Genomic DNA, 26,881 nt, shown 5'->3' on the forward strand with positions numbered 1-26,881 from the left:
TGTGTGAGGAAAGGTGCCAACTCAGTTCACAGAGCGCTCGTGAGCTGCCGCGTCATCTCCGATAAACAACAGGGCTTTGTGGAAACCGGGCACACGGTTTCCCCCATCTGCGCCTATTTTACCCCTGTCGGTCTTCCTCCCAAAGGAAGCATGGCCAAACTCAGCAGAGGAGCTTCTGTGTCTAACTGGTCTGGGAGACGGCAGGGAAGGCAGGCCCCGCCCCGCCCCCCGTTCCCGCCCCCGAATCCAGCCTCTGTTTCATGAAATGCTGCCCGCCCAGAGCTGAGTCCTCGCCTCTCCTCTGAGTTGCCGCAGGGCGCCTTGCCTGGCTCGGCCCACAGCCCTGGTCCTGCCCGTAGTCAGCCACGTGCTTTCCGGGAAGCCTGCCGACCCCTCCAGGCCTCACCTCTTCATCAAACAGTGGCAGCAAAATGTGCGCCTTCCGCATCCTTCCGAGTCTGATACGCCCGGTGCCCTGGCCCTGGGCACCCACACTCTCCGCGCCCTTGCCCTCCTCCCCCTTTCCCCTCTCCACTCCAGTCAGCCTGTCCCGGTCAGGTCCCGGAGCCACTCAGCCTCTTCTTTCTGCCCCATCCCCCAACCTTTCTGACTCAGGGCCCTCAGTTGGGGGAAAGGCCTTGCTGGGTAGGGCCCCTGTGGACCCCGTGCCCTTGAAAGGTCATGCAAGGGAAGCACCTCTGACCCCTGCATGAATGATTCATTTCATGAATAGATGGATGAATGGATGATAGATGATGAGTGGATGGAGAGATGGATGGATGGATGATAGATGGATGGTTGGCTGGCTGGCTGGATGATGGACAGTTGATGGATGATGGGTGGATGGACAGGTGGACGGATGGATGGATGGATGGATGGATGGGTGGATGGATGGATGATGGATGATAGGTGAATGGACAGATGGGTGGATGGATGGCTGGCTCGATGGGCGGATGGACGATGGACGAGGGATGGTTGGATGGGCATGTTTGAGCACATGAGTGCATGCCTTTTCTTGGCATCCCCAGACCTCTCGGAGCACTCCCAGGGCCTGGAGGTGGCAGGGGTCAGTTTCCGGCGTGGGGCTGCTGGGCAGGGAGACAGAGATGTGGCTGCTTGCCGGTCGCAAGGCCGCACACCAGCTCCACTCCTCAGGGGCTATGCTTGCTTCTGAGTATCTCGATTTTTCACTAAAGTGAGGCTCCTGGATCCTGGCTTTTTTCAAGCCAGGATTCAGTCGGATCCCCACATTACACTGGTTTTGTGCCTCATCTGTCCCCCTGAGCCTCCAGCGGCCCGCACCACACTACCTGGCTCGGCTTTTATGGCGTTGACTTAGGAAGAGGCCGCAGTAGTTGTTTGTCGAACGTCCCAGCACCGGCTTTGTCTGTCTGCTGCCTCGCGACACTTCCATAGATGCAGTCAGCTGCAAGGCCTCGATTCATTTCCAGTGCAGGTGTTCTGGCCGTCCACGTCACAGGGTGCCAGGAGCTGCCGGCCGCGTCGGGCTGTCCGCTCAGGGACACGCTGGGTCTGATCCGCGGGTTCAGGCAGCGGCAGCTCGATCTCCCCGCTTTTAAAGGTCACGATCAAACACTCGCCTACAGTTTTCACTCACTGACGATCTTTATGCGAAGCGCTTACTGCACTGGGCATCACAAAATGGAATTGATAGTTCTGCCAGCAGGTAAAGCATCCGTCACTTTGCCAACCGTGGCCAGATGCCCCTTCGCTCCAACCGTAGCCACGTCATGTTCTGACCAGCGATGCATGAGTTCCATTCTGGGTCACCCAGCGTTGCCAGCCCAGCCTGTTTCCAAGCTTCTGGTTTTCACTGACATAGTGACAGAGGTTATCTCAGTATGGAGTTACTTTGCGTCACTCGTGTGGTGAGTGGGGATGAGGGTTGTAAGACGAGATGAAAAGGCAGGAGAGCCTCCGCGGCGATGAAGGCGGCCGGGTGCCCGATCACGTCCTCCCTCGTGTCACACGAAGCTTGGCGCTCAGTTTCCTCCTGCATCTTTGAACACTTCTCAAGCGCCCTAACTCCCAAGAAACTAAGGAGCAACTGCCCGAGGCCACTGAGGATTTGGGATTTGAAAGCACATGCGTCTCGATTAGCATCGCTGCCTCGCGCAGCGAGGCTGCATGAGCACGTGGCCGCCTACGCGTGGGGCGCGCCCGGGACGCGAACGGGCCCCAGACTCCGGACGAGGCCGCCGCGCGGGGAGGGGACCGCGCAGCCGATTCGAGGCCACGCTCCGTCACAGACGTGCCAGCGCGGCTTGTTTATCTGAGGTTAGTTAATAATTGATTCACAACTAAATAATATGTAGGATTGTTTGGTTGCTCAAAAAGGCCGTGGAGGACGTGGGGATGTTGGCCGCAGGGCACAAACTCCCAGCCGGAAGACGAGGAGGCTCTGGGGACCACGTCCAGCACGGCGACAGCAGCTAGCAACGGCGTGTCGGAGTCTCGAAAGTCGTGAGAGAGATCTGAACCGTTCCCGCCACGGAAGGGAAGCAGTCGCGGCGTGACTCGTCAGGCGGAGGCGTCGGCCGAGGCTGCGGCACCGTTTCGTCGCATGTCAACGTGTCAAACCGTCACACTGTCCCCCGAAACCTACAGTGCCATCTGTCAGTTATGTCTCGGCAAAGCTGGAGAGAGCTGTAGAAACCACCCCCAGGGCTGCCTCCCACCCCGAGGTCGCAGAGACACCTTTGGTCGCAGCCCGCGGTGGAAGAGGCCGAGCAGAGGGGCTCTCCCGTGGGCTTCGTGGGACGCGTCGCTGCCCTGAGTCTGCACAGCCCAGGGGCCCTCCCGCCTGCACCTGCTACGTCCCCGCGCGCCGAGGCCGTTGGAGACGGGCTTGTTCCTGCGGCGAGGAGCCCCGGCCAGGGACGGGCCGTCCCCCTCGGGGTCCAGCCGCTTTCTGTTCCCGGCGGCATCTTCTGTCCTTCGTGCCTTTTGACCCCGGAAGCCCTGCCTCGTGACTGCGCCCCTGTGTCCAGACGCATCCGGTCCCACGGGCCGCCGCGCCGCTTTCCAGGCCCGTCCAGAGCTCAGCGCGGTCGCGAGCAGCTTCCGCCGATGACGGGCTCCTGTTAAGCAGTGGCGTGCCCCTGCGAGGGGCACCGGGAGCCAGCGGAAGTGGGCCTTGGCCACTTAGGGTGACACGCCACTCGCAGTTCCGGGAGTTTGATTTCCCCATCGAAGCCCCGGGAGGGCCTTGGAGTCTGTCCACCAGCAGCTTGCACGGCCCCGCCAGACGCGCGGATGCCTCTCACCCACATCCGTCACTCGCACTCAGGCCGTCTGCGAGCTGCAAGCTGTGGTCATCACCCTTCTCATTTCCTGTTCTTACTATACCAGTTTCATCCACAGAGCAGCCTCAAGTCAATCCTGAAGGCCAGAGCAGGAAGAGGCGCCTCCCGCGGGCCAGCGCCCCTAGCCCCCTCCTCAGAACCTTCCTGGGCTTGGAGCTGGTCGGGGGTCTGCGGGGCCCCCATGGATCTGCCGTACTACCACGGCCCTCTGTCTAAGAGGGCCTGTGAGAAGCTACTGCTCCAGGACGGAGCGGACGGCAGCTTCCTGCTGAGGGACAGCGAGTCGGTGCCCGGCGCCCTGTGCCTCTGCGTCTCGTGAGTAGCCTGGCCTTCCACGCGCCGCAGCCACGGCAAGTGGCGACGGGGGAGGAGGACGGGGCTTCGCTCTGGCTGTGGGGCCCCGAGGAGCAGAGAGGTTGTGTGTTCTCAGCTGGAACCGCCCGAGCTTGTCTGTTCACCTTGGGCAAGTCGCTGAGAAATGTGCAAACAATACACCAAACAGAGAGGCAGAATAAGTGCTTGCGGGGCACCTGCGGGCGACGGGGGGCCCGGCCTGCGCGCGGCTGTGTCGCGGTGAGGCCGACGCTCGGCGGTGGCCCATCGTGGTCCTTGTGAGGCTGGCAGCTCACAGGTGGCACGGACGTCCAGCTCTGGCCGCGAGCGATCCCCTAGCCTCCCGTGTGTCGGGCTCCACTGTGACGTGTGTGGACGGGGGCGGCTGCCTCCCCCAGGCTTGATGGGAGCTGGGGCTCGGGGCGATGGGCGCCTCGCACGCTCAGCGGCAAGGCCTTCGGCGTAGTTCCCGGCGCGGGGACCAGGACAGACACCGCGGGCCTTCGTCCCGCCCTCGGGAGGTGGCGGCCCGGCGGGAGCGGACGCCGTGATGGGGACAGGGCGTCCGCACGGGGAGGGCCCGGCCCACTTCCTGCGTGTGCGCGGCTCGAGCACGCAGCCTCCACCGCCCAGGCGCCCTCTGCGTGGCGTGTGCCCCGCGACCCGCGGCGCGAGTGCGCGAGTGGGGACCGTGGGCGTGGCGGGCGGCCCCGGTGTGCGGCGCCACCCCCCCCCCGCCCCCCCCCGAGGCCCTCTCCGCGGTGCCGGGTGGCAGCATGCCGGCTTCTGTGCGTTCGCAGACTCAGCAGGAGCGTCGCGGGGGAAGTGCGAGATGAAGGAAGCCGCACGGGGCAGTGGCCCACGGGGACTGAGAACGGGAAGTGCTTGCCTGATCGCGCAGCCTGATAGAGCCGCCCGGAAATGCCCACGAGCAAGACGCTGGGCTGTCGGAGGCAACACGCAGAGCCGCGGGGACCCCGGGCGGCCCGAGGGCCCTTCTGGCCATGGGGCCGGCACGGCGAAGCGCACGGCCTCGCCGGGAGGCAGCAGAAGAGGAGCGAGACGGAGAGGCCCAGGGTCACCTCCAGTGCTCAGGCACCGAGATCTGTGGAAAAACCCCGGTTCGGGGGGGAAGGAAACCAGTTCAAACGTTTTTGTTGTTTCAGAAAACTCAAGTGTAGAGAAAGGCGTCAGCGGCAAGCAGACACGATCTCAGCCCCGAGCCCAGAGCGGTCTCCGGGGGGCCCGCACGCGTGTGCCGGCCCGTGTGCGCACGCGGCCCCTTGCACAGGACCGTGCGTGGCTGGCTCTCTTCAGGGTGGCACGTGTGTCTCCCCGCACCCCGTCGTGACCGCCAGCTGCTGTCGATTGGCTGCACCGTAACCGACACAGAGCCAGACGCAGCTCACTTCCGACACACCGAGTGCGACTCGACACCAGCACCTTGGCACCCGCGCCTTTGGGAGTTCGCCCGGCCCTCTCCCCCGGGTCAGCCTGGGTGCGGTGCCCCCGCGCACCTCGGCTCGCGCACTCCACTCACAGCCGCGCGGAGGCCGGCGCCAGGGCTGCCACCGTCACGGCACACAGACGGAAGACACGGGCCGACTTCACAGGACACACTCGACCCCGTTTCCTCCAGCCGACCTCCCCACAGCCGTGGTCACAGCGAGGGACCCGCGCCAGTGCGGGACGCCCAGGCGCCGAGCCCAGACCCGGGCGGGGCACCCCGTCGCCTCCCCGGCCGGGCCGCACGCACTGCAGGGGGGCCGCAGAAGGCCCGGCGGCCGACCCCTCCGAGTCGCAGCTGAAGATGTAGCGCCGAAGACTCAGCAACGGACCCGGCAGCCCGTGCACCTGCCCGTCCTCCACGGGCCCCGGAAATGTGAGCGTGGCGGACGCTGAGGGCCGTGAGCCGCAGAGGAGCGGATGGCCGCCAGGCCCGGTCGCTGGCCCTGCCCGGCGCCGGCCGCCCTCTCACAGGAGGGCCAAAGCCGGCCGAGGCCCTGCCCGCAGACAGGAAGCGCTTTTCTCCCTCGGGCCAACGCCAGCCATGGAAAGAACGAGAGCCACGCGTGCGAAATGAACGGAAGCAAAGCCGGGGCACACGCCAGCCCCAGCCACGACGTCCGCACCGTGGCCGCCTGCGCAGCCTCGCCGTGGACTCGCGGCGTCACATCGAAAGTGTGCGGCCGGGGGGTTCTGACACTAGCATGCGCCTGTGCAGCCACCAGCGCGGCCCGGACCCCAAGACACGACGGCCCCCGCCCAGCCTGGCCCCGCGTTCTGGCTCCGCGGCTGCGCCCGGCACGGTGCCAGCCCTGGTGTGACCCCACCGGGCACGGAGCGGCAGGCTTCCTGCCGCACTCCAGCCCCCGAGGAGCCGTCGCGAGGGTCCCCGGGAACCGGCAGTGTGCCGTTCCAGGCACGCGTCCAGTTTGCCCTCGCTCCACCGCCTTCGCCACTAGCGCGGCTGCCGACGCCTGTGGCCGCGTCGAGCTTTCGCTGTCCAGGCGAGTGACCCGGAACGGGGCGGCCGAGTCGCGTGTTCCGTGCTGGTTTATGTTTCTGAGGAACCACCAAGCCGTTTCCCAAAGGGACCGTCACTCCCACCGACACGGCGTCCTGACGGCCCCACGCCCTCCCTGACGCCGCGCGCGGCCCGGCCCGTTGGCCACGCCGGCAGGCGCGCGGCCTGTCTCGCTGTGCTTTTGATTCGCCTTTCGCTAGCGACTAATGCCGAGAGCCTTTCCAGGGCCAGGTAAGCCGCCCGCACGTTTTCTCTGATGCCGTGTCCACGCGGATATCTCACCTATTTAAAATTTTTACGTTCTTCCAATTTTCTCATCGAGCCTTGATGATTCTTTGCGTGTTTTGGATGCGAGTTCTTTATGGGCTGGGCGGTTTGCAAATATTCTATTCCCTGTGGTGACTTCTCTTTTCATCCTCTTAACAGTATATTTCGAAGGACCGGGGCCCTCAGTTCTAATGAAGCCCAATTCGATTTTTTTTCTTTTACGGGTTGTGGCTTTAGCATTGTGTCTAACAAATCCTCGCCTGACGCAATCCACAAAGATTTTTTTCTCCGATTTATTCCTAGCGTTTTATAGATTTAGGTTTCAGAGTTAGTGTAGCTCCTTCGGATTTAATTTTGTATCTGGGGTAAAAATAGTCCCTTATTTAAGACTTCAGCTTCAGCTATGTGGTAAAGTTGGGTTTCAGAAAACCACGTGATCAACCGAATGCAACGCATGAGCCTTTTTGGGCCTGATCAGAACCACGTTTCTGCGAACAGACACTCGTGAGCGCTCGCCGCAGCTGGGGGACGCTTCCACGAGGCACGTGTGGACGAGGGCGCATGCGAACCTCAGCGTTGCTCGTCATGTGATTTGGGGTCGCCCACCGGTGTGTCCGGGCCTTAGGAAACCCCATGAACAGGGCTGGGGCTTGAAGCCAATTGCAAAGCCCCCAGACAGCGAAGGGTCAGGCCGCCTGTCCCTACGGCTGCCACCTGCCGTCTGACCTCCCAGTTCTGTCGAAACACCGGCCACTCGATTCCTTGGCACAGGGGCCAGTCAGGCCGTTGGAAGCTCACGCCGGCGTGTCTGCGTCTCGTGTTCGCACGTTAGTGTCTTTCGCGGCACCGGAGCCTGTTTGACGGCCGATAGGCGCTCAGCGTGTGCCCTCTCGCCAGAAGCCGTCGTGAAGTCGATGCTGTGGCTCACGATCGATGACCTCTTGGAACTGGAGACGTGTCGTGGTGTGTGCTGGTTCCTGCTGCGGACGCCGCCGGTCGGGTCCGTCGTCTAAATCCTGATCGAGTTCCTTAGCCGACAGCTCCTGCCCCAGGGAGCAGGCGCCACGTCCGGGGACGAAATCCCGACGTCCTCCGCTTCGGTTACGCCGAGGTGTCTCACGAGGACGGCGGCGTGGCATTCACTAATGGGCGCCGGAGCAGCCCGCGGTTCCCGCCAGCTGCTCCCACTTAGCGCCGAGCGAGGACGGGGCCACGCAGGCCCCAGCAGCGGGGAATTCTCTCGGCTCGCCCCTGTCCCTGCAGCCCAGGCTCCCACCACCCGCACAGGGTCCCCGCGCCAAAGCCCCCCAGATGGGAGCGTCCGAAAAGGGCCAGGCTGGGTTTGCGTGGACGAACCATGGGATTCACCCAGCCCTCTTCCCACAGGTTTAAGGACTTCGTCTACACGTACCGCATCTTCAGAGAGAAAAACGGGTACCACGTGCAGGTGAGCGCACCGGTGGCTGTGGGGGGCCGCGGCCACCCCTCGCCTGCGCCCGCCGCGCGGAGGCATCTTCTGAACAGGGGGCGCCGTGCAGAGCTAGCGTCGCAGGACGATGCCGGCACTGGGTGTGGTCCCGTTTGTGTCAAGGTCGCAGGGACCCACAGCCCTGGCTGCTCGGCCTCTGCTGGCGAGGAGGCTGCCGGACGTGGGCGTCTGCGGGTTCGGGCGGTCCGGGGCAAGGCCATCAGCAGGTCATCTGCGGTCTCACGAATTTTCCCGGTTTACTGAGAGCTGAGCAGGTAAACCTTTTTGCTCCTTTTGCATTTCCTCCTCTGGCTCAGGAAGTAGTATATAAGCAGTGTTCTTGACTCTTTACCAGCGGAGGTCTTGAGATGACCTTTCCGAAACACCTGCAGTTCAAGGTCAAGCAGACTTTACTGCAGGATTTATCAGGATCGTCAACATGCTGGTATCCACGGCGCCCGTCCGAAAGAGGTTAGAATATGCAGTGATCCACGCACGCACACGCTCACGCACACGCTCACGCTCACACCCCTTCTGCAGAAAGGGGACATCGCCGGGGCAGCCGACAGCCGCTGGACGAGGCTGCGGAGGGGGGAGCTGGGGGGCGCCTGAGGCGGACGCCCGCGTTCGAATTGGAGTGTGGGTGAGGGGCGGCCCGGTCTTTGGGCAACACTGAAGCATTTATGGTTAAAGGGACATCGTGTCTGCAGCTCACGAAAAGTTCTAAAAGAATGCATGTATGTACATATGCACATACACATGTGCACACGCAGAAAGAGTCAAAAGTAGATAAAACGCTAACGTTTGGGGTATGTGTAAAGAATATAGATGGAAACGCAAAAATATTTTTGCAACTTTTTTCAAGTTTGAAATTGTTTCCAAACGCACTGTCTTCTAAAGCGTGGCATGCTTTGGACCGCTCCTCCCTTGTGCCCGCCTTGGCAAACTGGGTGACCCGCCCGGACGGGCCGACAAGCCAGCCACAGCCCACGCGGCCTGCGGTGCTGCTGTCCAGGCTGACGGGGTCCCTCGCCTGAGGCCTCCCCGCAGGACCGCAGCGTCAGCCTGACGCCATCAGGGAGCCGAGCCACCTGCAGGCCAGCCGGCCCGTGACCCCCGCCCTCTGTGGGCAGTGCGGCAGCCACTGGAGCCAGTGGCGGCCACAGAGCCGAGCCCCTGAGTGTGAGGAAGCAGAGGCCTTGGGCGGTCCGTGTGCCCGTGCGCTGGTGGGAGCTGTCCTTGGTCCCCAGCTGTGGACAGGGAGCGAGCGCGCGGCCTCCGCCGGGCCCTGCGGCCTGCGTCGGCCTCCGCCGGCCTCCGCGTCCTCTGCTGCCCTGGACTCTGCCTTCGCGAGCGTGGAAGCCGTGCGTTTGCACTTCCCGCCAGCCGTCCACGACACCAGCACCCGGCATATCTACAGGGACGGCCCGAAGGGACCCGCGAGGCGGCCTGAGCTGCGTCCCATGGTCACCCTCTTCCCCCCGAGAGGCTGGGTCACGGGTGGCCTGGGGCCTGCACTGAGCCGTTTGTGCCTGGTTCGCGGGTGGAGGCCGCCCCGGGCGTACGGTGACCAGGGCGCCCCTCTGTGTCTCTGCAGACCGTGGAAGGCGTTCAGAAGCAGCTCTTCCCAAACCTGGAGCGACTGATCTCCAAGTTCAGGAAGCCAAACCAAGGGCTGGTGGTCGCCCTTCAGAAGCCAGTCGCCAGACGCAGCCCCTGCCCGAGTGGGGGGAGGCTCGGGCTGGAGCCGGATGACGATTACGGTAATGGAGGAGTCGGGGAGCAACCTGGTCCCCAGAGTGGCCCACCGCGGCGCCCGCGGGGAAGAGCCGGCTTGCGGGGGGCCCGAGGCAGCCGACGCACTCCGCGCCGGGCAGCTGGGCAGCTGGGCAGTGCGGGCTTCTGCTTCCACACGTAGGTCTGGGGACAGACACAGAGGCAGTCGGTCCTCAGGGGAGGGCACTGCTTCCGCCGGGCCCCCCGGTTCCTCCTGTGACGTCCACGGGGCACTTGCGAAGCGTTTGTCCACCAGGTGTGCAGCCCCGCTGGGACCGTGCGGGGAGCCCGCACCCCAGAACCGCCCCGGGCAGCTGTCACACGTTGCCTGCCTGGCCGTTTCGTCTCACTGGGACACTCAGTCGTGTTCCCGGTGCAGAAGATGGCAGTGACCCACTGGCGGGTGACAGCAGACGAGGTCCCGAGGGCAGAGGGCGGAGGGCGGAGGGCGGGGCGGGGTGTCCTGGGACCCAGTGCCGCCACACTGCCGCCGGCTTCCGCATGCACCGCCCCCCCCCCGCCCCCCGGCCCACGAGCATGGCCACTCCTGAGTGCACCGCCCTCCCTGCGCCTTGTCCCCCTGCTCCGTCCCCCCTGCCGGGGCCTGCACACCAGGTCCCCACAGCCGCAGCTGCAGGCGACGCCCTCGGCCGCTTCCCGCCCAGACGCAGAGCGACAGGCACGCGGGGCGGAGCTAGAACCCCGGAGGCCGGACGGGCCACGGAGAGGCGGGTTCCAGTGGCGGGGAACCGGGCACGTGTCCCAGGGGCCCCTTAGAGGCTGTCCCCAAGACCGAGACGAGGGCCCTGCCTGCCCCTGCCCCCGCGTCCCCTGCCTGGCCTCCTGAGAACGAGCTTGACGGCCCCGCTGGGCGACGCCCGGGCTCCCTCCCGCGCCACGTGCCACCTGCCACCGCGGGTTGCGCGCGTGTGCGGGGACAGGCCTCGGTGCCCTGCGGCGGGTTGGGGGGCGTGCGTGCTGGGCGCGGGGCTCACGCGGGGCTGCTGTCTGCTCCCCAGAGAACGACAGCAGTGACTACGTGAAGGTCTTGCCCTGAGGACAAGGAGGGCACAAGGTGACAGCGTCACCACGGCCGGCCCGGCAGGCGGAGCCCTCGGAGACGAGCAGCCCGCGCGGGGCGACGGCGCCTCGGGTGTGCCCGCCGCCCCCGCACACCGCCAGAGGCTTCGCAGCCTCTTCCGCTCAGGGCAGCTGGAGCCCGTCCCCTGGCTGGGTTGTGGCACAGCCGCCCGTCACGGGGACGTCACCTTGGACCGTGCAGTAGGGGCTGGTGGGCTGCGGCGGCATTGGAGGCCGCGCCCCCTCTGGGCCGGAGGCTGGGTGGCGGTGGTGCTGCCCCGCCTCGCTGCCCCGCCTCGCTGCTGAGCCCCGTCCTGCCGGGGGACATGTGCACACGTCACCGGCCGGGCCCCACCCCCCCAGCCAGCGCTGCCCACCCCACCTGTGCCTCCTGGCCGGGGGCTTCTCCCTCCCCGCCCGGCGACCCGCCTCCTGCCCCCTCCTGGTCTGGGTCTTGCTGGCGGACGTCGCCGTGGACAACCGTGCCCGAGTCCGCCCCTCTCGTCGATGTCCCCCCGCTCAGCAGCACCGGTGTGGCCCCTGTCCTGCCGGCTGCGCCTCGGGGCATGGGGGGCTCCCCCATGTCCTCGGCGCGCACATTCAGCGTGCGGGGTGACCGACCGCATGCCCACTGCCAAAGGGGACCGCCGCCAGCCTCGGGCCTGGGAATCCTGCCACCCGATGGGACGCTACGGCCGGCGGGGGCGGGGCGACCGGGTGCTGCACCCGCTCTCCACACCGGCCCCACCTCTCCAGGTGACCGAGGAGACGCCCTGTGACCAGCAGGCGCGGTGGCTGGAGCCCCAGAGGGCGAGCCATCATGAGCTCCTGCAGCTGCCACCCAGCAGAGACGGGTTGCGGCCACACTCCACGGACGGGCGAGCCAGCCCCCCGGCCAGTTCAGGGACGGCCCCCCGAGGCGAGTCCTCATTCCGTCTGCGTGGTGTGAAGATGCGCGCCCAGCGTCCAGGGCCCACGGCCATCCTCAGCACAGAAAGTACGTCTGGCGAACGTTCCCGGACTGGGTGGCCGGACGAATCGCTGTGTCGACCGAGGTCCCCTCCCCGCCCGGGCGGCAGTGACGCCCGCCCCCCGTCCTCGCTGCGCTGCCGCAGGAACCACGCGCTGTCCCCACGCGCCTGAACTGCCAACCAGCTGCCGGGTTCAGGAAGTCCACTGCACTCGAGATTTCTGCATTAAAACGCAAAGACGCGACGGAACGGTCATTTACTGCATCGTGGCGCACTCGTCACACGAGGCGGTGACAGCTTTGTTGGGTGCGGGCGACCTGTCCCTCTAAAGGCCAGTGTTCGTGCAGAGCCGAGCCTGAGGCTCTGGCGAAGAGGGGAAGACTCCGTTACAGCTCCTCGAAAAGCTCTAATTCTCACTGGTTTATCCAGTTAGTTTGCCAACTTCGGCACTTTATTCTTCCAGGAATTCACCCGCCGCTCCCTTTCGCTGGCACGCGGCCCCCGACATTCCCTCGCGGCCCCGAGGCTGCGCGGTGACAGCCACATCCTCACTCCTGTGCTTCCCGCTTTCCGACCGATCAGCTCTGTCCATCTCGGCAGCCCCGCTGAGGCCAGCGTGGGTGTGCGGATTGTTTAGGTTGTCCACGGCGACGCAGGTTTTCAGATTGTCTTTCGTGTTTACTTTCATCGTGTCGAGCTTATCCGGCTGGTTTTCAACGTTTATCGTTTTCTGACGAACACATTTCAAGGCGAGCGCTGCGCTGACGGCTTCAGACCACCCCGCCCGCTGCGGGGTGAGCGGCCGGAGCCCGCGCGTGCGCCCGGCGCAGCTTTGCGGTCGTTCCCAGCGCCTTCGTCTCCGCGTCCGCAGGGAGCCCGGACTGCAGGGCGCCCAGGCGACGGCCTGGTTCCCGCAGCGGCCTGGCCGAGCGCTCCGCGGACGGCGCGTCTCTCGGTCCCACGCGCCTTAAAGCTCCTTCTCTCCGCCGCGGCTCACCGTACTCGAGATCGTGCAGAGCGAATGTGGCCACAGGTTTCCTTTTTCCACCCCTTCGATCTCGGAATCGGAGAGGAGCGAGTCTCCCGGCTCCCCCGCCCGCCAGGCCGCATGCCGATGCTCGCGGCGCCGGCGTCCTTGTGAGAACCGTGCCGAGGGCGTCTTAGGGATGTGGCTTTTTACGGCTGTCGTAGCCCCTTCCGTTCGTTCCTCTTCGTCTTGAGACTCCGCCTTCGTCGTCCCGTTCGGCGTGTGAAGCCTGCCGCCTGCCGCCCTCGCGCGCGCTGGCCCCGCAGGTGACGCCTCGCGCCTTCGTTTTCGTCCTCCCCCACGTGTCTTGCGTTCACTGGATTCCGTAGACGAAACGGTGCCGGACCTAGCGTCGCGCTGCCTGGGACGGCGTGCCGGGCCTCGGGGCCGCCGTGCCGAGTGCCGGGCCGCAGAGCACAAGCCGCAGGACTTCGCCCAGCGGGACACGAAACGAGAAGCAACGAACTGTCGAGACACAAAAACGAGCTCAGCAGCGCGGGGGCCGCCGGAGGGGAGGGGACGGGGCGGGGAGCACGCAGCCCGGGACGCAGGCCACGCTGCGCCCCGTGCACCTGGAACCACGGGACGCTGCCGACCAGCGTCAGCCCAGGGAGCCTGACTGAGGAGTCACCGGGCTGGAGGACGATCGGTCATTGTGTCCCCTCCGCTCCTGAAGGCCTCACCCGCGAATGTCACGCCGATGCCCCCGACACCGCGGGCGCGGGAAGAGGGACAGTCACGTGCCCCGGGGCCTGGAGGCTGGCGGCCCAGCCCCTCGTCCCCGGTCATTCTCTGCCTGACCATCCGAGTTGGAACACCAACCACCATCCCCGTCGGGAGGGTACAAGCAGACCAGCAAAACCAAATAAATCTCTTTATTGTGCCATTTTCTTCTACCAGAAAGTTATTAAAATATAAATATAAAATCTCTAGAAAATACTCAGATCTGTAATCTCTGCCCCCACCCCGCCCGGGCCACTCTCTGCCCCTCGACAGCTGGTGGATCAGGTGTGTCTGTCTCACATCGTCCCCGTCCGTGACAGGGATGTCCTCCCCTCCAGGCAGGGAACACCCACTCCCGGCTTCCGGAAGCTCAGAGCGGAGCTGCCCACAGGGCACAGGACACGGGTGGGGGGGACAGGGAGAGGAGAGACTGGGCCCCAGAGTCCTCTTGTGCACAGAGAGGACAGGCCCTGCCTCCATCCTCACCCCTTGACTGGACCAACCCGCCAAAGGCCAGGCTCCCCGAGAGCCGGACCCAGGACAAGGGCTGCGCATGTGTGTGTGTGTGTGGTGTGTGTGCGTGTGAGCAGTGTATGCAGTGTGTGCCTGTGTGCATCCAGGTGTGTGTCCATGCATGTGTGCTGGTGTGCATGTATGTGTGCATGCATGCGTGCAGTGCATGCGTGTGTACATATTGGTGTGCGAGTGCATGTGTACATGGTGTGTCCATGCATGTGTGCAGTGTGTGCATGCGGGTGCAGTGTGCATGTGTACATGGTGTGTGTGTGTGTGTGCGCGTACGTCCATGCATGTGTGTGAGTGCATGCTGGAGTGTGTGTGCATGTGTGTGCATGGTGTGGGTGCACACATCTGTGCGTGCATGTGTGTGCGTGCATGCTGGACTGTGTGCAGTGCATGCGTGTGTGCGTGCTAGTGTGTGTGCGTGTGCGTGTGTGCATGTGCATGTGCGTGTGTGAGCATGCGAGCGTGTCGGGGTGGCTGCCAGGGTGGCAGTCTCAGGGTGGTCAGGCTGGGCGCGGACACAGGAAGCAGGGGGTGGACAGGGCTGGTCTGAGCCGGGGCCCTCGGTGGGGTCACAGCGCCGAGCTGGGGGGCAGGGAGGGCCGTTGGCGCTGGAGCAGAGCCCCCAGCCCCTATTTGGTGTCAGACGCGTCTGGGGAACACTGGGTTGCCATGGCAATGGTGCTGGGATCCCTGGTAGGACCCCGTGCTGATTGGGGTCGAGGGCCAGGACTGCAGCGTGGCTGGGGGTGGGTGGGGCGCGGAGCACAGTGCCTGGGCCAGCGGGGCCTGCGGCCTCACACCCATGGCCACAGCATCACCCGGCCGCAGCCGCCCGGTGCTGGGAGGAGCCCAGGCCCATCGGAGAAGCCCACCGAGCCCCCGCGTGGAGGCCGGGCAGCCGGGCGCGCCACACACCAAGGCCCCCTGCCCCCATCCCGCCGTGCTCAGGAGAACCCAGGGCACTCTGGGAAACTCACGCCGAGGAGCGAGTCCGAGGACACTGCACCCACGGGGCGAAAGGCCGGGTGACCGCCAGGGCCTGCACTGTCCCAGCGGCAGCCCCGCTGGGCCGCGTCAGTGGGTGGCCTTCTGGGTCTGTGCCCGTCACCAAGCCAGAGCCATCGTGCCCCAGCGTGACCCGAGGCCAGCGGAGGCAGGAGCGAAGACGCTGGCCAGAGGGAGGTCCCACCCGGCCACCCCGCAGGAGCCGAAGCCGCTGGGCCCAGAGCTCAGGTGGCCAGCGGGGACGGCCCAGGCCTCCGCCATCTGTGGCCAGGCCCTGACCCGGGAGGGCAGCCTGGAGGATGGCGGGGCCGGCCGGGGCCGCGGCGGGGGCCCTACTCGAAGGACAGCAGGTCGGGGTGCGGGCCCTCGCTGTCCAGGCCGCTGTCCGCCGGCCGCTCGGCCGGGCTGGCGGGGCTCGGGCTCAGCGAGCCGCTGTTTCTCTGGACGGTGCCGGGGAAGGGGGCCCTTCTGCCCTCGGTAGCCTTCAGCCTGGCCTCATCCTGGCTGTCCTGGTGGATCAGGTCGGGGACCGACAGGGACGGCTGGCCATTGGGCAGGGCCACGCCCCCATGTGCCACGTCCATGGTGACCTCTGTGGGGATGGGCGGGGCGTCCTGGGGCTGGCTGGGGGCCAGCTCGGCCCCGCAGTCCAGGCTGCTCAGCACGGGCTGGGAGGAGATCAGCATGTCCCGCGTAGTCTTCAGGGCCCGGGGGGTGCGCTTCCGGGCCGCGGGAGGCGGGGGCTCCAGGCGGGGGAACGCTTCCCACAGCCTGCAAAGGGACAGAGACAAGCATGTTGGCGGTGGCTGGGGCGGCGCGGGGGTCCCTGTGGCCAGAGCGCAGGTGGCTCTTGGGCTGTGACCGTGGAGCCTGGGCAGGAAGCCCTGTGCAGGGCTCTAGCCCCGCAGGCGCAGGCTCACACAGCGGGGACGGAAGGGGACGGGGGCGGCCACCACGGCTTCTCCGCCCACAGGCAGGGCGGCGCCCACGGCTCACGGTGGCCGCGCCAAGTCCACCTCGAGCTTCTGGACCACGGTGGTTACCGTCTGCTCGGTTGTCCTAATTGGAACCTCGAGCCACAGTGCTCGCTCCCCGTGCGGCCGGGGCCCAGCCCGCCGTCGCACGGCGCCCTCCCTGGGGTCGCTGTGCCCTGGGGGCCCTGGCTGGCCCCTGGCCCCACAGACCTGCGGGTATGGGGGCCGCACTCACCCGCTGTCCCCGCCGCCGGCCAGCTGGGCCTCCGCGGCCATGTTGACCTCCACGGTGCTCACGCCGGCCCCGCTCCAGGGCTCCCTGTGCTGCAGGGGGCCACTCGCTCTGGTCCCCGCGGCCTGGCCCAGGTCCTCGAGGTCCCGGCCACCGCCCCCCCAGAGCCCTGGCCTGCCGTGCTCCGCAGAGCCCAGGGCGGCAGAGCCGGGGGCCGGCGGCCCGGACGCGCGGGCAAGGGGACGGCCGGGCTGCGGCTGGGGCGTGAGGGTGGCGTTCACGTTCTCGAACGTGCCGCGGGCAGCTGTGGAGGGAGAGAGCCGTGAGGGGCTGCCCCCCGCCCCGCCCGCGGCTCCGGTGTCCGCGGGCTCCCCGAACCTTCCGGCCCCGCGTCCTCGATGGAAACTGTCTAGTCAGCGAGCAGCCTCAGCTCGAATGCTGACTTGCCCTTAAACCTGCCGCCTCCACTCGTGCTTGAGCCCCGCCTGGGGGGCCGAGCCCACTGAGGACAAGCGTGAGGCGGTGGAGGGTGACGTTTTCACGGCACCCCGACTCGGCCCGGGACGGAGCCGGCAGAGGGACGGGGCGTCGGCCTGCAGCTGGGGCCGCCCCACTGAGCGGCCAGGGGCTTCGCGGGTGGGATTTGCCATCTGCACACAGGCGCCAAGCGCCCACAGCGCGTCGCCCCGGGCCGGCCCTCAGCGCCAGGCGGCCAGGGGCGCTGATAACGCAGCCTCGGGAGGCGGGCACGGCGAGGCATCTGCTCGCAGGCAAAGAGCGTGGGCTCAGAGTGACGGGCGGCCAGGGCCACAGGGCCACTTGCAGCAAGGCTGGCCCGGAACCGCCTTCCGCCCCCAGAGCCCCCTGGCACCTGCCCTGCCGGGCCCGACTGCGGACGGTGCTCCGGGGGCCGCCCCTGGCTAAACGAGCCTGTCGTGGGCAGTGCAGGCCCACGGGCCGTGAGCGCGTACAGGGCCGAGGCTGCACCTCATCCACCTTTGTATCTTGGACGGCTGGTCTGGGCCAGACACACAGTAGGTGCTCAGTAAACATCGGAGTTGACTGGCCAGACCTGCAGAGGCCGAGGTCACGGCTGCAGCACGCGCCGTCGGGACGGCTCAGCCAGGCGGTCCGCACGGTAGCACAGGCCGCAGCCCACGCTGCTCCCCCGACCCCAGCCCCCGGCGGTGATCCCATGCCGCCCTGGGCGGGGCTCCGTTCCGGACGGCCGCTCTCTCCTGCCGCCTTCACGTGGCCGGTTCCCCCGCGCTGGGCCGGGGGTTTCGGCAGGCACCCCTCCAAGCCAAGGCCCAGAAGGCCTGTTCTCAGGGACGCGGAACGGGACAGCCATGGGAGAGGACCGGAGGCCTCCCCCGTGGACGGACCCACTGCCTCCACCTCTGAATGGCCCGGACCGCTGCACAGGGCGAGCGCCCCCGGGGGCCACGCGGGTGCCGAGCGAGCACCCCCCCGGCCGGCGGTTCAGGCCGGTGGGTTCCAGGCGGAGACCCGCGCTCCAGGGGGAGCCCCAGCCCACTCAGCAGGGCTCCCGGCTCCTGCTTCCGCCCGAGACCTGGCACCTTTCACGCTGATCTGCCTAATTTGCCGAGCACGTCCCACTCCCTTCTAGTTCTTCCTTAATTGTGACATCCACAAACCAGCAGAGAAGCCCTGGGAAACCAGGAGGCGCCTGGGCCGCGGGGCCGCGGGGGAGCCGCATGAACGTCACCGCCCGGCCCAGGCGCTTCCTGATTGTAGCTCTGGCCTCGCCGTGGTAAGACGGCCTCTAACAAACATGAGTGAGTTGTGGGCGCCGCCCCGTCCCGGACACCCCTTCAGGACAGACACACGGAATTCTTACGCCACGGAAAGACAGCCCGCCACACCCGCCACGGCTCTGCCACCCCGGTCCGTCCACTCTGTCTCTGCCACAGCGGGGAGCTCCTGGGGCCAGGGATGGGGGGAGCGGCATCCAAAGTGATTTTTATTTCTATGAAGCTCAGGGCCTCGCGCAACAACAGGCGCTCGATAAGCCGCTTTGACCGGCCGACTTTCTACGCGGACACGTGAATGCTGACCGCGCTCCGGGCCGACCTCGTGCAGAAGCAGCTCCCGAGCCCTTTCCCACTGACGAGGCCCCCACACCCACGGGCCTGGCCCGCGGCCCCCGCTCCGGCTGCGAGAAGCTGCCCTTCTGTGCAATGTGGGCCTGGCCGGGGCGCCCCTCACCCCACATGCGAGGGACGTGGGCTGGGGCTCCCCCCTTCCTGCAGGCAGCACCAGTGCCCCCCGCTGGGCCCCCCCCAGCACCACCCCGACACGCCCCCGTGCACACCCGGCGGAGAGGATGTGGGGGGACACAAGTCTCCCATGAGAAAGGCAGTCTCTTACCTGTCCGAGAGAGGGGCTCAGAGAGCAGGCGGGAAGCAAACAGAGAGACACATTTAACATATGGAACAACCGCTCGCGTGGCCCCTGAGCCGCCGGCACGGACCCCCCGGCTCCCACGACCCCTCAGGCACTACCCCGAAGCACAGCGCGGTACGGCCCCGCCACAGGCCCCGCCGCGGAGTCTCCCTCCCTTCCCCCCGCGGCGCCTGGCGGTGCGTCACTCACCAGATTCTAGACCACTGTCCACGTGAACCCGGGCGACGGCGCAGCGGGAGGCCTCGGCCACACACACCGGCTCCAGCCCACGGGGGCAGAGACGGGGTGCAGGGAGCCTGTTCCCCAGTGCCCGGCAGACGTCCGAGCCCGGGCAGAGCCGGGCAGGAGGGCAGCGCCGGGCCGTCGGGGCTCGGCCGCCGCTGCTGGAGGCGCGGCGTGCCCACTGGAGCCCAGGAGCAGCAGGCCGACACCCGTCGCGAGTGCCCAGCGCGCGGCGCCTTCGCCTGTCTGCGGAGCGGCTCGTCACCTTGCCCTGGCGTGCGGGCCGCCGGGCGGCCGGGTTGGTGGCAGCCGGTCGCTTGCCATGAGCGCGGCGCCGCTGGGTGGGCCCCTGGCGCTTCGGTGACCGCCAGAACCGGGCGACGCGGACCCCATTGCCAGGAACCGCGCCGAAGCCTGTGCACACGCACGCAGGGGCCGCCTTCGGGACCCGCCCCCGCAGCCCGGGCAGAGTCCGCGTGCGCACAGACGGGGCGGGAGACGCGGAGGGCCGAACGCGAGGCGCTCGTGCAGAGACCCCGGCGCCGGAGGGGACAGCGGCAGCCTGAGCGGCAAAGCGGGCGCACGGCGTCGCGCCCCGGCCTCCTCCCTGGGGGCGCCCAGCCTGGACCGGTGGCCGAGGAGCCGCCGGGGGGACCCCTGCTCGGTGTGACCCTCGCCCGCGGCAGGCCCGCCCGTCTCTGCGAGGGAACCTGGCGGGCGAGCGGAACCGCGGGGCCCCTTGTGACGTCAGCCCTGCCCGGAATGCGGCCGCCCAGACGGCGGGGGCAGCTCGGGAGCCGGCGTGGCAGCTGGCGCCCGCGTCCGTCCGAGCATGGAGCGCTTCTCCCTCCTAAGCATCTCGGGACCGCGGATGTCCTCCTCGGCCCCGAGCGCCTTTCCCGACATTGTGTCTTCGCGTGCCACCAGCTTGCCAGGTAAACTCTGGTGCCACCAGGGCCACCAAAACGTAGTTTTTAAAGCTTTTGAGAACGGTGTCACAGGACCACGATTTAGTGAGAAAGTCAAGTTACACACGGGAGAAAATAGCTTTTCCAAACGCCGCGTTCGTGGTGAGAGGTCCCAGGGCTGGTCCGCTTCCGGCCAGGGAGGGCGGGGGACGCTGTTGTCCAAGTGTTTCCTCTGGGACCCACGTGGCATGTGGAGCCGACGGCCTGGCTGCGTGGGGCGCCCGCCGGCCTCGCCCTGGCCTGACCCTGGGGACCCGGACGCACCAGCCCGGCCGCAGTAGCCTGAGCAGGGCCGCTGAGGGCGGACGCCGCGAACTGGAGTTGGCGCTGCGGTCTGCGCCCCGACAGCGTCCGCATCGCGAGAGCCGCTTAGAAATGCAGCGGCTCCGGCGCCGGCCGCAGACTGCCCAGCCAGAGTCGGCCTTCCCACCCGGCCCTGCGGGCCACTCCCTGCCCACGGGGCCCCTCCCCACACACCCGCGTGCGCACGGGGCCCCTCCCGACACCCACACCCACACCCACACCCACGGACGCGCGTATGCACACACCCGCGTGCCGAGCGGCCGGCGGGCTGAGAGGACGCCCAGGCGGGAGCTGTCCTCTGCACCTGCCACTCAGGAAGGACTGGCCCTGGCCTCGGGGCCGCCCTTGGAGTCCCCCAGGACGCCCCCAGGATAGCTCCGCCCCTGGGGGCCGCAGAGGGCCCGCCTTCCCCGGGGGGTGGGCCTGCGGCATGTCCCGGGTGGGGCGTGAAGGGGCCGCCCCCACCCCCAGCTCACTGAGCCCCTTCTGCGACGCAGACATCGCGAAGGGCGGGCTGCCCACCGCGGCGTCCAGCCCGGCGCAGGCCCGGCCCCCGAGCAGCGCCCTCCGGCACAGGCTGCGGCACACGCTGCTCTCCCCAGGTGAGGCGTCCTGCAGTGGGGGGACGGGGAGCCCCTGGAGGAGGTGGCTGGGCGCTGCCTCCCCCGCGGTCCCCGCTGGTCCGCTGCTGGGGTCCCGGGCCGCCCCGCTCCCTGCCCGGGCGCGGTGGCCACACAGCGAGGCTGGCAACGGGCAGGGCCTGCGGGAGCCGCCGGTCTGGCTGCGCCCTGCCCGTCCTCCTCCGAGGCACCGGGCTCCCCGCTCGGGCCCCGGGGGGCGGGGGGCGGTGGCCCGAGGTCACGCCTGCCTGCTTGCTGCTCCCCGGCCTCCAGCCACCCCAGACCCGCCCCTGGCCTGCCCGAGGCCCAGCCTCAGACCCGGCCCTCTCCTCTGCAGACTGCGTCCTGGGGGACACCCAGAGCGGGGAGCAGCCGAGGCGGAGCTGCACCGTCTACCGGCCGTGGTTCTCCCCGTACAGCTACTTCGTGTGCGCGGATGTGGACAGCCGGCTGGAGGCCCACGGCTTCCCGGAGGCGCCGTGGGCCGGGGGCCGGGGGGACGGCGGCCTCCCCGAGGACGCGGCTGAGAGCATCTGCTCCTCCTCCTCCCCGGAGGACACGTGTCCCCGAGAGGCCGCGCCGGAGCCCAGGCCCGGCCCGGACGCCGCGGACCGCATCACGCCCCAGGACGTCCTGATGGCCTCCAGGTGGCAGCCGGCCCAGCAGAGCGGCTACAAGTGTGTGGCCTGCTGCCGCATGTACCCCAGCCTGCGGTCCCTGCAGAGCCACATCCGGGGCGGCTTCAAGGAGGGCTTCAGCTGCAGGGTGTACTACCGCAGGCTCAAAGCCCTCTGGGGCAGGGAGCAGTGGGCCCGGCCCGGGGACCGGCTCTCCTCCTCGGCCAGCTGCCAGGCCTCCCCGTAGGCCGGGCCGGGCGAGCGGCCACGGCCCCTCGTGCCACAGCGAAGCCAATAAAGCAGCGAGTCCCAGCCCGGCCGCGCCCGAGAGCACCCTGCTTGCCTGCCGTCCTTGCCGTCAGCCCCGCCCCGACGAGCCCTGAAGGCTGAGCGTCTCCTCTGAGACGGCAGCTCTCAAAGTGAGGTGCCCAGACCGCGGCGGCAGCCCCCATGGGAACCTGTTAGAAACAAAGTGCTCAGGCCCCCGAGGCCGGCCGCACCAGACACTCTGGGCGGCCCAGCAGGTGACTCGGGCCTGGCCCTCACGCTGCTCCCTCGGTGACCCGCCTGGCCTCACGGCTCGGGGGGCCCACACTGAGGGACCCGGCCGAGCGCTGCTCCCCGTTGCCGTGGGGAAGCCTCTGCTGGCCGGGACCCCGCACGGTCTGGGGGCTGCTGGGGGGTGAGAGCTCCTGGGGGCGGGGAGGACGCGTCCCTGCGCGGAGGGCAGAGGGGCGCCCTGCCGGCTCACCGCAGCCCCCACGAGGAAAGCAGCTCTGGCGGGCGCGGGACGGACCGGGCGTCTCTGCGGCGTGGGCCACCTGAGGGCGGGCGGGTGAGCGTGTGACGGCAGCCCCGCCGCCCCATGTGAGCAAGCGCGGAGCGGGACGCACGGTGCCCTCCCCCGCCGCCCCGGACCCTGTGACTCACGGCTCACGGCTCGGCGGCCGCTCCCACCCCACCCCCTGCGACTCGGAGTCGCCGACCCTCTCAGGGCCCTGGCACCGACCTCCCTTTGCTCCAGCCGCCCACCAGGTGGCCGACAGGTGGGGAGCAGGGTGGCCTCACGCTCCGGGCACACGCCCGCCTCCCTCAGGCGAGTCATGCAGCAGGGCCCGGCGGGCCGTGGTCCTGGCGGAGGCTGGCTCCACCCCGCCCGGGCCTGCGCCTGACCCCGCGCCCCGCCTGCCCCCTCCCCCCGCAGACCCCGCTCCCTGGAGGGCAGGTGAGTGATCCTGGGCAGGTGCGCAGGGCTCACTCTGCTCCCGTTCGCCAGGACGAGCAAGCCACTCGGGCCCGTGCGGACTGGCCCGTGCGCACGTCACTGTCACGCAGGGCCCTCGGCTGGGCTCTGGGGGTGCGCCAGGGAGGGGCGGGGCGAGAAGGCTGCTCGGGGCTCCGCACGGGGAGGAACCGGCCCGCCTGCTCGCGCTCCCTCCTCCGGGCACGGAACACTGGCAGCCGCCACGGGGGCCACCCAAGGGTCACGGCACGTGACGTGGGCTGCCGGCAGGCGCTCGAGCCGGGACGAGGTCGCGTGCCCGGGACCCGGCGGCTCTCCGGTCCGGTCCCGAGTGCCGTGCGGGCACAGCGGGGCGAGCGCCAGGCAGGTCACTGCTGACTGGCGCAGGAGCGGCCGCCCTGCGGGGCCCCCGGACACGATCTCGGCCACTCTCCGCATCTTACACACGAGACCACGCGGCGGTCGGTCTGCCCGGCCGGACGAGGGCCGGCTCGGCCCGACGCTGCCGCCACACCGCACGGAGCCTCGGCCACAGCAGCCTGGCTCCCGTGGCTTTGGCCCCCGGGTCCCTGCGCCCCTCGTGGCACGAACGCGCCCCTCCCCCCACGCCTCGCAGGACAGCAAACCCCGCGTCGGAGCTGTGTGGCCGGGACACCGGACCCCGCCAGGCCCCGCGGGCAGTGGCTGCCCGGCCTCCCCGCAGATGGCTCTGCAGCGGCGTGACCGCCCGCCCGAGCGTTTCAGACGCGCGGCCAGGGACGGCGATGTCTCAGAACGGCTATGACGTCATGCTTCCTGGAGCACGTGCACTGGCCACCCCCCCCCCCGACCCCGTGCGCTGGCAGAGTGACAGGCCGGGCCGGGGCGGGGGGGCCAGGAACAACGTCCACGGGGCTCTCGCCTCGCACGGCTGGCATGTCGGCCGCCTGTGCGCTGCGGGGCTCTGGTGGCGCCCCTGGGCCACACGCTACCCGCCAACAGCACCCCCCCCCCCACTGCGGGGGCCAAAACCATCTCCAGATGTCGCCACGTGTCTGGACGAGAACCGCTGGGCAGCCGTGTGGGCTCCGGCCAGAGGCCCCACTGCCCCCTCGGGACATGGGGACTGCGTCCAACAGCGCGGCCTGGGCACTGAGGCCCGGCTGGGGACGGGGCGGGCGCGGGGGGGGGACAGGAAGAGGGGGCCAGGGGGGACAGGAGCAAGAAAAGACAAGAGAAAGCTTTTAGGAAAAAAGAAAGGTTTATTAGCAAAAGCCACAGACAGTGACACCCCTGGGGGTAAGGGCACTTGCACGACCAGAGTCTTCCCAGAGAGTGGAGCCCACAGAGCTAACGGCAAAGTGTTAGAAGCGGGGGGCAGGGAGAGGCTGGCAGAGGAGGCCAGAGGCGAGAGGCGAGAGGCGGGTGTCCACGCGTCCTCCACACAGGCCCGAGCAGAGGTGCGCTGGCGGGGGCAGGACTGAGCGGCAGAGCGAGGAGCGGGGGGTGGGGGTGTGCGGGCCGTGTCGGGTCTGCAGGGCTCCCCTTCCCGGCCCCAGGAGCCGTCCTGTGCCTCCCATCCCCGCGGCCCCCGTGGGTGCTGGTCTGGGTCTCCCTGTGCAGGACGCGGCCAAGGCAGGCGTCTGGAACCCGAGTGCACTTGGGTGAGGGTCTCAATGGGCCGGGTCCCCGGTCCGGCCCCTCTCCTCCCTCCACAGGCCCGTGAGGGGCCACCTGTCCTTGCCCAGCTGTCAGAGCCGGCCACACCCACACCCGGCGGGCCTCGAGGCCAGGCCCTGCGCCCCGAAGGCGCCGGTGCTGTGGCCCCGGGAGCCTGCTGGGGGAGCCCCGAGGCCCGCTGCGCTCAGCTCCCCCTCAGTTTCCACGCCCCTCGTGCCGTGCCCCGTCCTCACACACCTGCACCCAGCCCCATGCTGACCGCCCCCTCGGCCCAGGCCGCCGCTGGCTCCCACGCCCCAGAGGCCTGCGGCCCTCGCCGCCAGCCTCCCACGCCCGTGTGCCCTGCCCGGACGCGCGCGTGGACAGGCCGTCCCGTCTCCACCGACACCCGGGCTGGCACGACGCCGCGTTACCTCCTCACTGACACGCACAGACCACAAGGTGACGCCGCGGCCAAGGACCTCCTTGGTAGGACGGCCTCACCCTCACCGACTGGCCTGGCACCTGTCCAGTACGAAGACCTGCTCCCCTGCACGCACGCCCTGGCCCGTCAGCCCTGGTCGGGCGCCGGCCGGCCACGGCCCTCCCCGCCTCCCCGCGGAGCCGCCCGTCAGCGCAGGGACCGCCCTGGGCTCGAGGCCCGGCCCGCAGACCCGGGCCGAGGGTGGCACGGCAGTGGCCCCGGACCCAAGTGGCAGTGATTCTGAAGAGGGCGGCTGAGCTGCCTTGGCCGCCGGCTCGTGCTCCTGTGTCCGCAGTGAGAACCGACCGCTCCTGCCCAGCGGAGGGGGCAGGCTGAGGGGCGACGGGCTCAGGGCCCCTGTGGCCTCCGGAGGCAGGATGCGCAGGAAGCTGCAGCGGGGTGGCCCGGGCCGGGGCTCGCAGGCGGGAGGTGGGCAGCCCGGAGTGACCGGCGGCTGCGAAGAGGCTGTCCTGCCACGGGCATTCCCAGCAGGGCCTGGGCGCTGTCCGGCACCGGCCCCCAGCGAAACGACACTAACACCTGGCCACGGCATGCGCGAGGGCGCAGCTCGGCGCACACCAGGGACCACCCTGTCCGTGGGGCGGGGGCGGGCGGCCCGCACACGCCCACGCACAGCACCTGAGAAGGTACGACGCCCCTTTCCCGGTCCAGTCCGGCCACAGAGCGGCGAGCGCGAGGGGCTGCTGGGCACAGGCGCAGCACGGGGAGCCCCCCGGGGAACCCTGTCCCACAGCCGTGGCCCGCCAGCCCCCCGGCCCACGCATCGCAGCGGGGCAGGAGCTGACGGCCTCGGGGCGCGGGCCGCCCCGCTCCCCGCCTGGAGCGGTAGCTGCGCAGCACGGCGGCACCTCCCGGCCCCGCCTACACCGCCACCTCGTCGTCCAGGCTGTCGCCCAGCGCCTGGCGCCGCCGCAGGTGCGGCAGGCGGGGCGGCTCCTCCTCGCTGTCCTCGCTGGCGGACTCGTCCTCGGAGGCGATGCCCGACTCGCGGAACCGCAGCAGCTCCAGGCTGCCCAGCAGCGGCGGGCCCGGGGCCGCCGCGCGCAGGCGGAAGCACTCCAGCCGCACCAAGCAGTCGTGCCTACCTAGGGGGCTGCCCGCCGCGCGCGCCCGCTCCGCCAGGCCCGCGCCCGGGGGCGGCGAGGGCAGGTCCTCCGGCGGCGGGGTGCTGGGGTCGCAGAGCACGGGCAGGGCGCCTGAGCGGAAGGCGACCTCCAGCAGGCTGTCCTGGGAGCCCCCTGCGGAGAGAGGAGGAGGGGGGCGTCGGCAGGGCGCTGGGCTCGGGGTCTCCCCGTCTCCGACGTGGGCACGCTATCCACGTCCACAGGGACCGCGATCATTCACACGAGACCCCGCCGGCCTCTGCCACACCAGGTGGCCAGTGGACACATGCCGGCCCACGGGCACCGTGGAGCAGGCATGCCGACGGCCCAGACCGGTTTGGGGCGGGGGGCGGTGGCCGTGTGTGGCCTTCTGGCTCGGCCCAGTCTGGCTGGAGACGGCTGGGCACGGAGGCCGCAGCCGGGCACCTGGGCTCTCAGCAGCACAGGGACTGGGCGCGGCCCCCCTGCCCCAGCCCCCCGGCAGGCATCGGGAGGCCGGCAGCCTCCAGTGCCCCGCGGGGCCGTGACGTGCGCAGGGCAGAGAGAGCAGCCCACGAGCAGCCATGGCCCTGCAGCGCTCAGCACAGCATGGCCTGCGGTGGGCACAGTGGGAGTCGGGGCGCCCTGACTCCCAGTGTGCCCTCAGGCCCTGCCGCGTGCGCCCCATGCAGTGTGTGGGCGGGGCAAACCAGCGGCCTCAGTTCCTGCGGGGCGGTGGGGCGGGCCGGGGGCCGGGGGAGCCGCGGGGCGGCGGGGGCCGGCGGCCGGGCTTACTGGCGCTCTGTCCCGACAGCCTCCGCTCCAGCTCCTGCACCTGGCCGACCAGCAGGGAGACGTGCTGCAGCGCGTCGCGGTTCTGCAGCAGCAGCTGGTGCACGCGGGCCTGCGCCTCCAGCCGCGCCGCCGCCTCGGCCGCCAGCTGCTCCTTCAGCAGGTGCACCTGCGGGGGGCGGGGAGACGGGGTGAGGCGCCCGTCAGCAGGGCGACCTGCGGGCGGGGCG

The 26,881-nt window shown here is 69.0% G+C and overlaps 3 protein-coding genes across 3 annotated transcripts in view; 2 read left to right on the top strand and 1 right to left on the bottom strand.

Annotated features, from left to right (window-relative positions):
- Positions 1-881: 881 nt before the first annotated feature.
- On the top strand, positions 882-13,661 carry SH2D1B (SH2 domain containing 1B). The gene is made up of 4 exons (XM_016129754.2): positions 882-3,641; positions 7,840-7,900; positions 9,519-9,684; positions 10,717-13,661. The coding sequence occupies exons 1-4, from the start codon at positions 3,277-3,279 to the stop codon at positions 10,752-10,754; spliced, it is 630 nt and encodes a 209-aa protein (XP_015985240.2). The 5' UTR covers positions 882-3,276; the 3' UTR covers positions 10,755-13,661.
- A 6,054-nt stretch (positions 13,662-19,715) lies between these two features.
- On the top strand, positions 19,716-21,638 carry SPATA46 (spermatogenesis associated 46). Its single transcript, XM_016129706.2, has 3 exons — positions 19,716-19,818; positions 20,652-20,756; positions 21,112-21,638. Exons 1-3 carry the CDS (start codon positions 19,716-19,718, stop codon positions 21,636-21,638), a joined length of 735 nt encoding a protein of 244 aa, XP_015985192.2.
- The window catches only part of LOC107502473 (nitric oxide synthase 1 adaptor protein), a 70,525-nt gene continuing 65,243 nt past the window's right edge, over positions 21,600-26,881 (bottom strand). Inside the window, exons 9-10 of the mRNA XM_016129705.2 lie at positions 26,655-26,820; positions 21,600-26,015 (exon numbers count right to left, since the gene is read on the bottom strand). Of these exons, the coding sequence (XP_015985191.2) occupies positions 25,639-26,015; positions 26,655-26,820 (543 nt within the window). The 3' untranslated portion in view covers positions 21,600-25,638. The remainder of the gene's footprint in view (positions 26,016-26,654; positions 26,821-26,881) is intronic.

This window comes from Rousettus aegyptiacus, unplaced genomic scaffold, assembly GCF_014176215.1.
Source record: "Rousettus aegyptiacus isolate mRouAeg1 unplaced genomic scaffold, mRouAeg1.p scaffold_m13_p_17, whole genome shotgun sequence".
In the NCBI taxonomy this organism is placed as follows: Eukaryota; Metazoa; Chordata; class Mammalia; order Chiroptera; family Pteropodidae; genus Rousettus; species Rousettus aegyptiacus.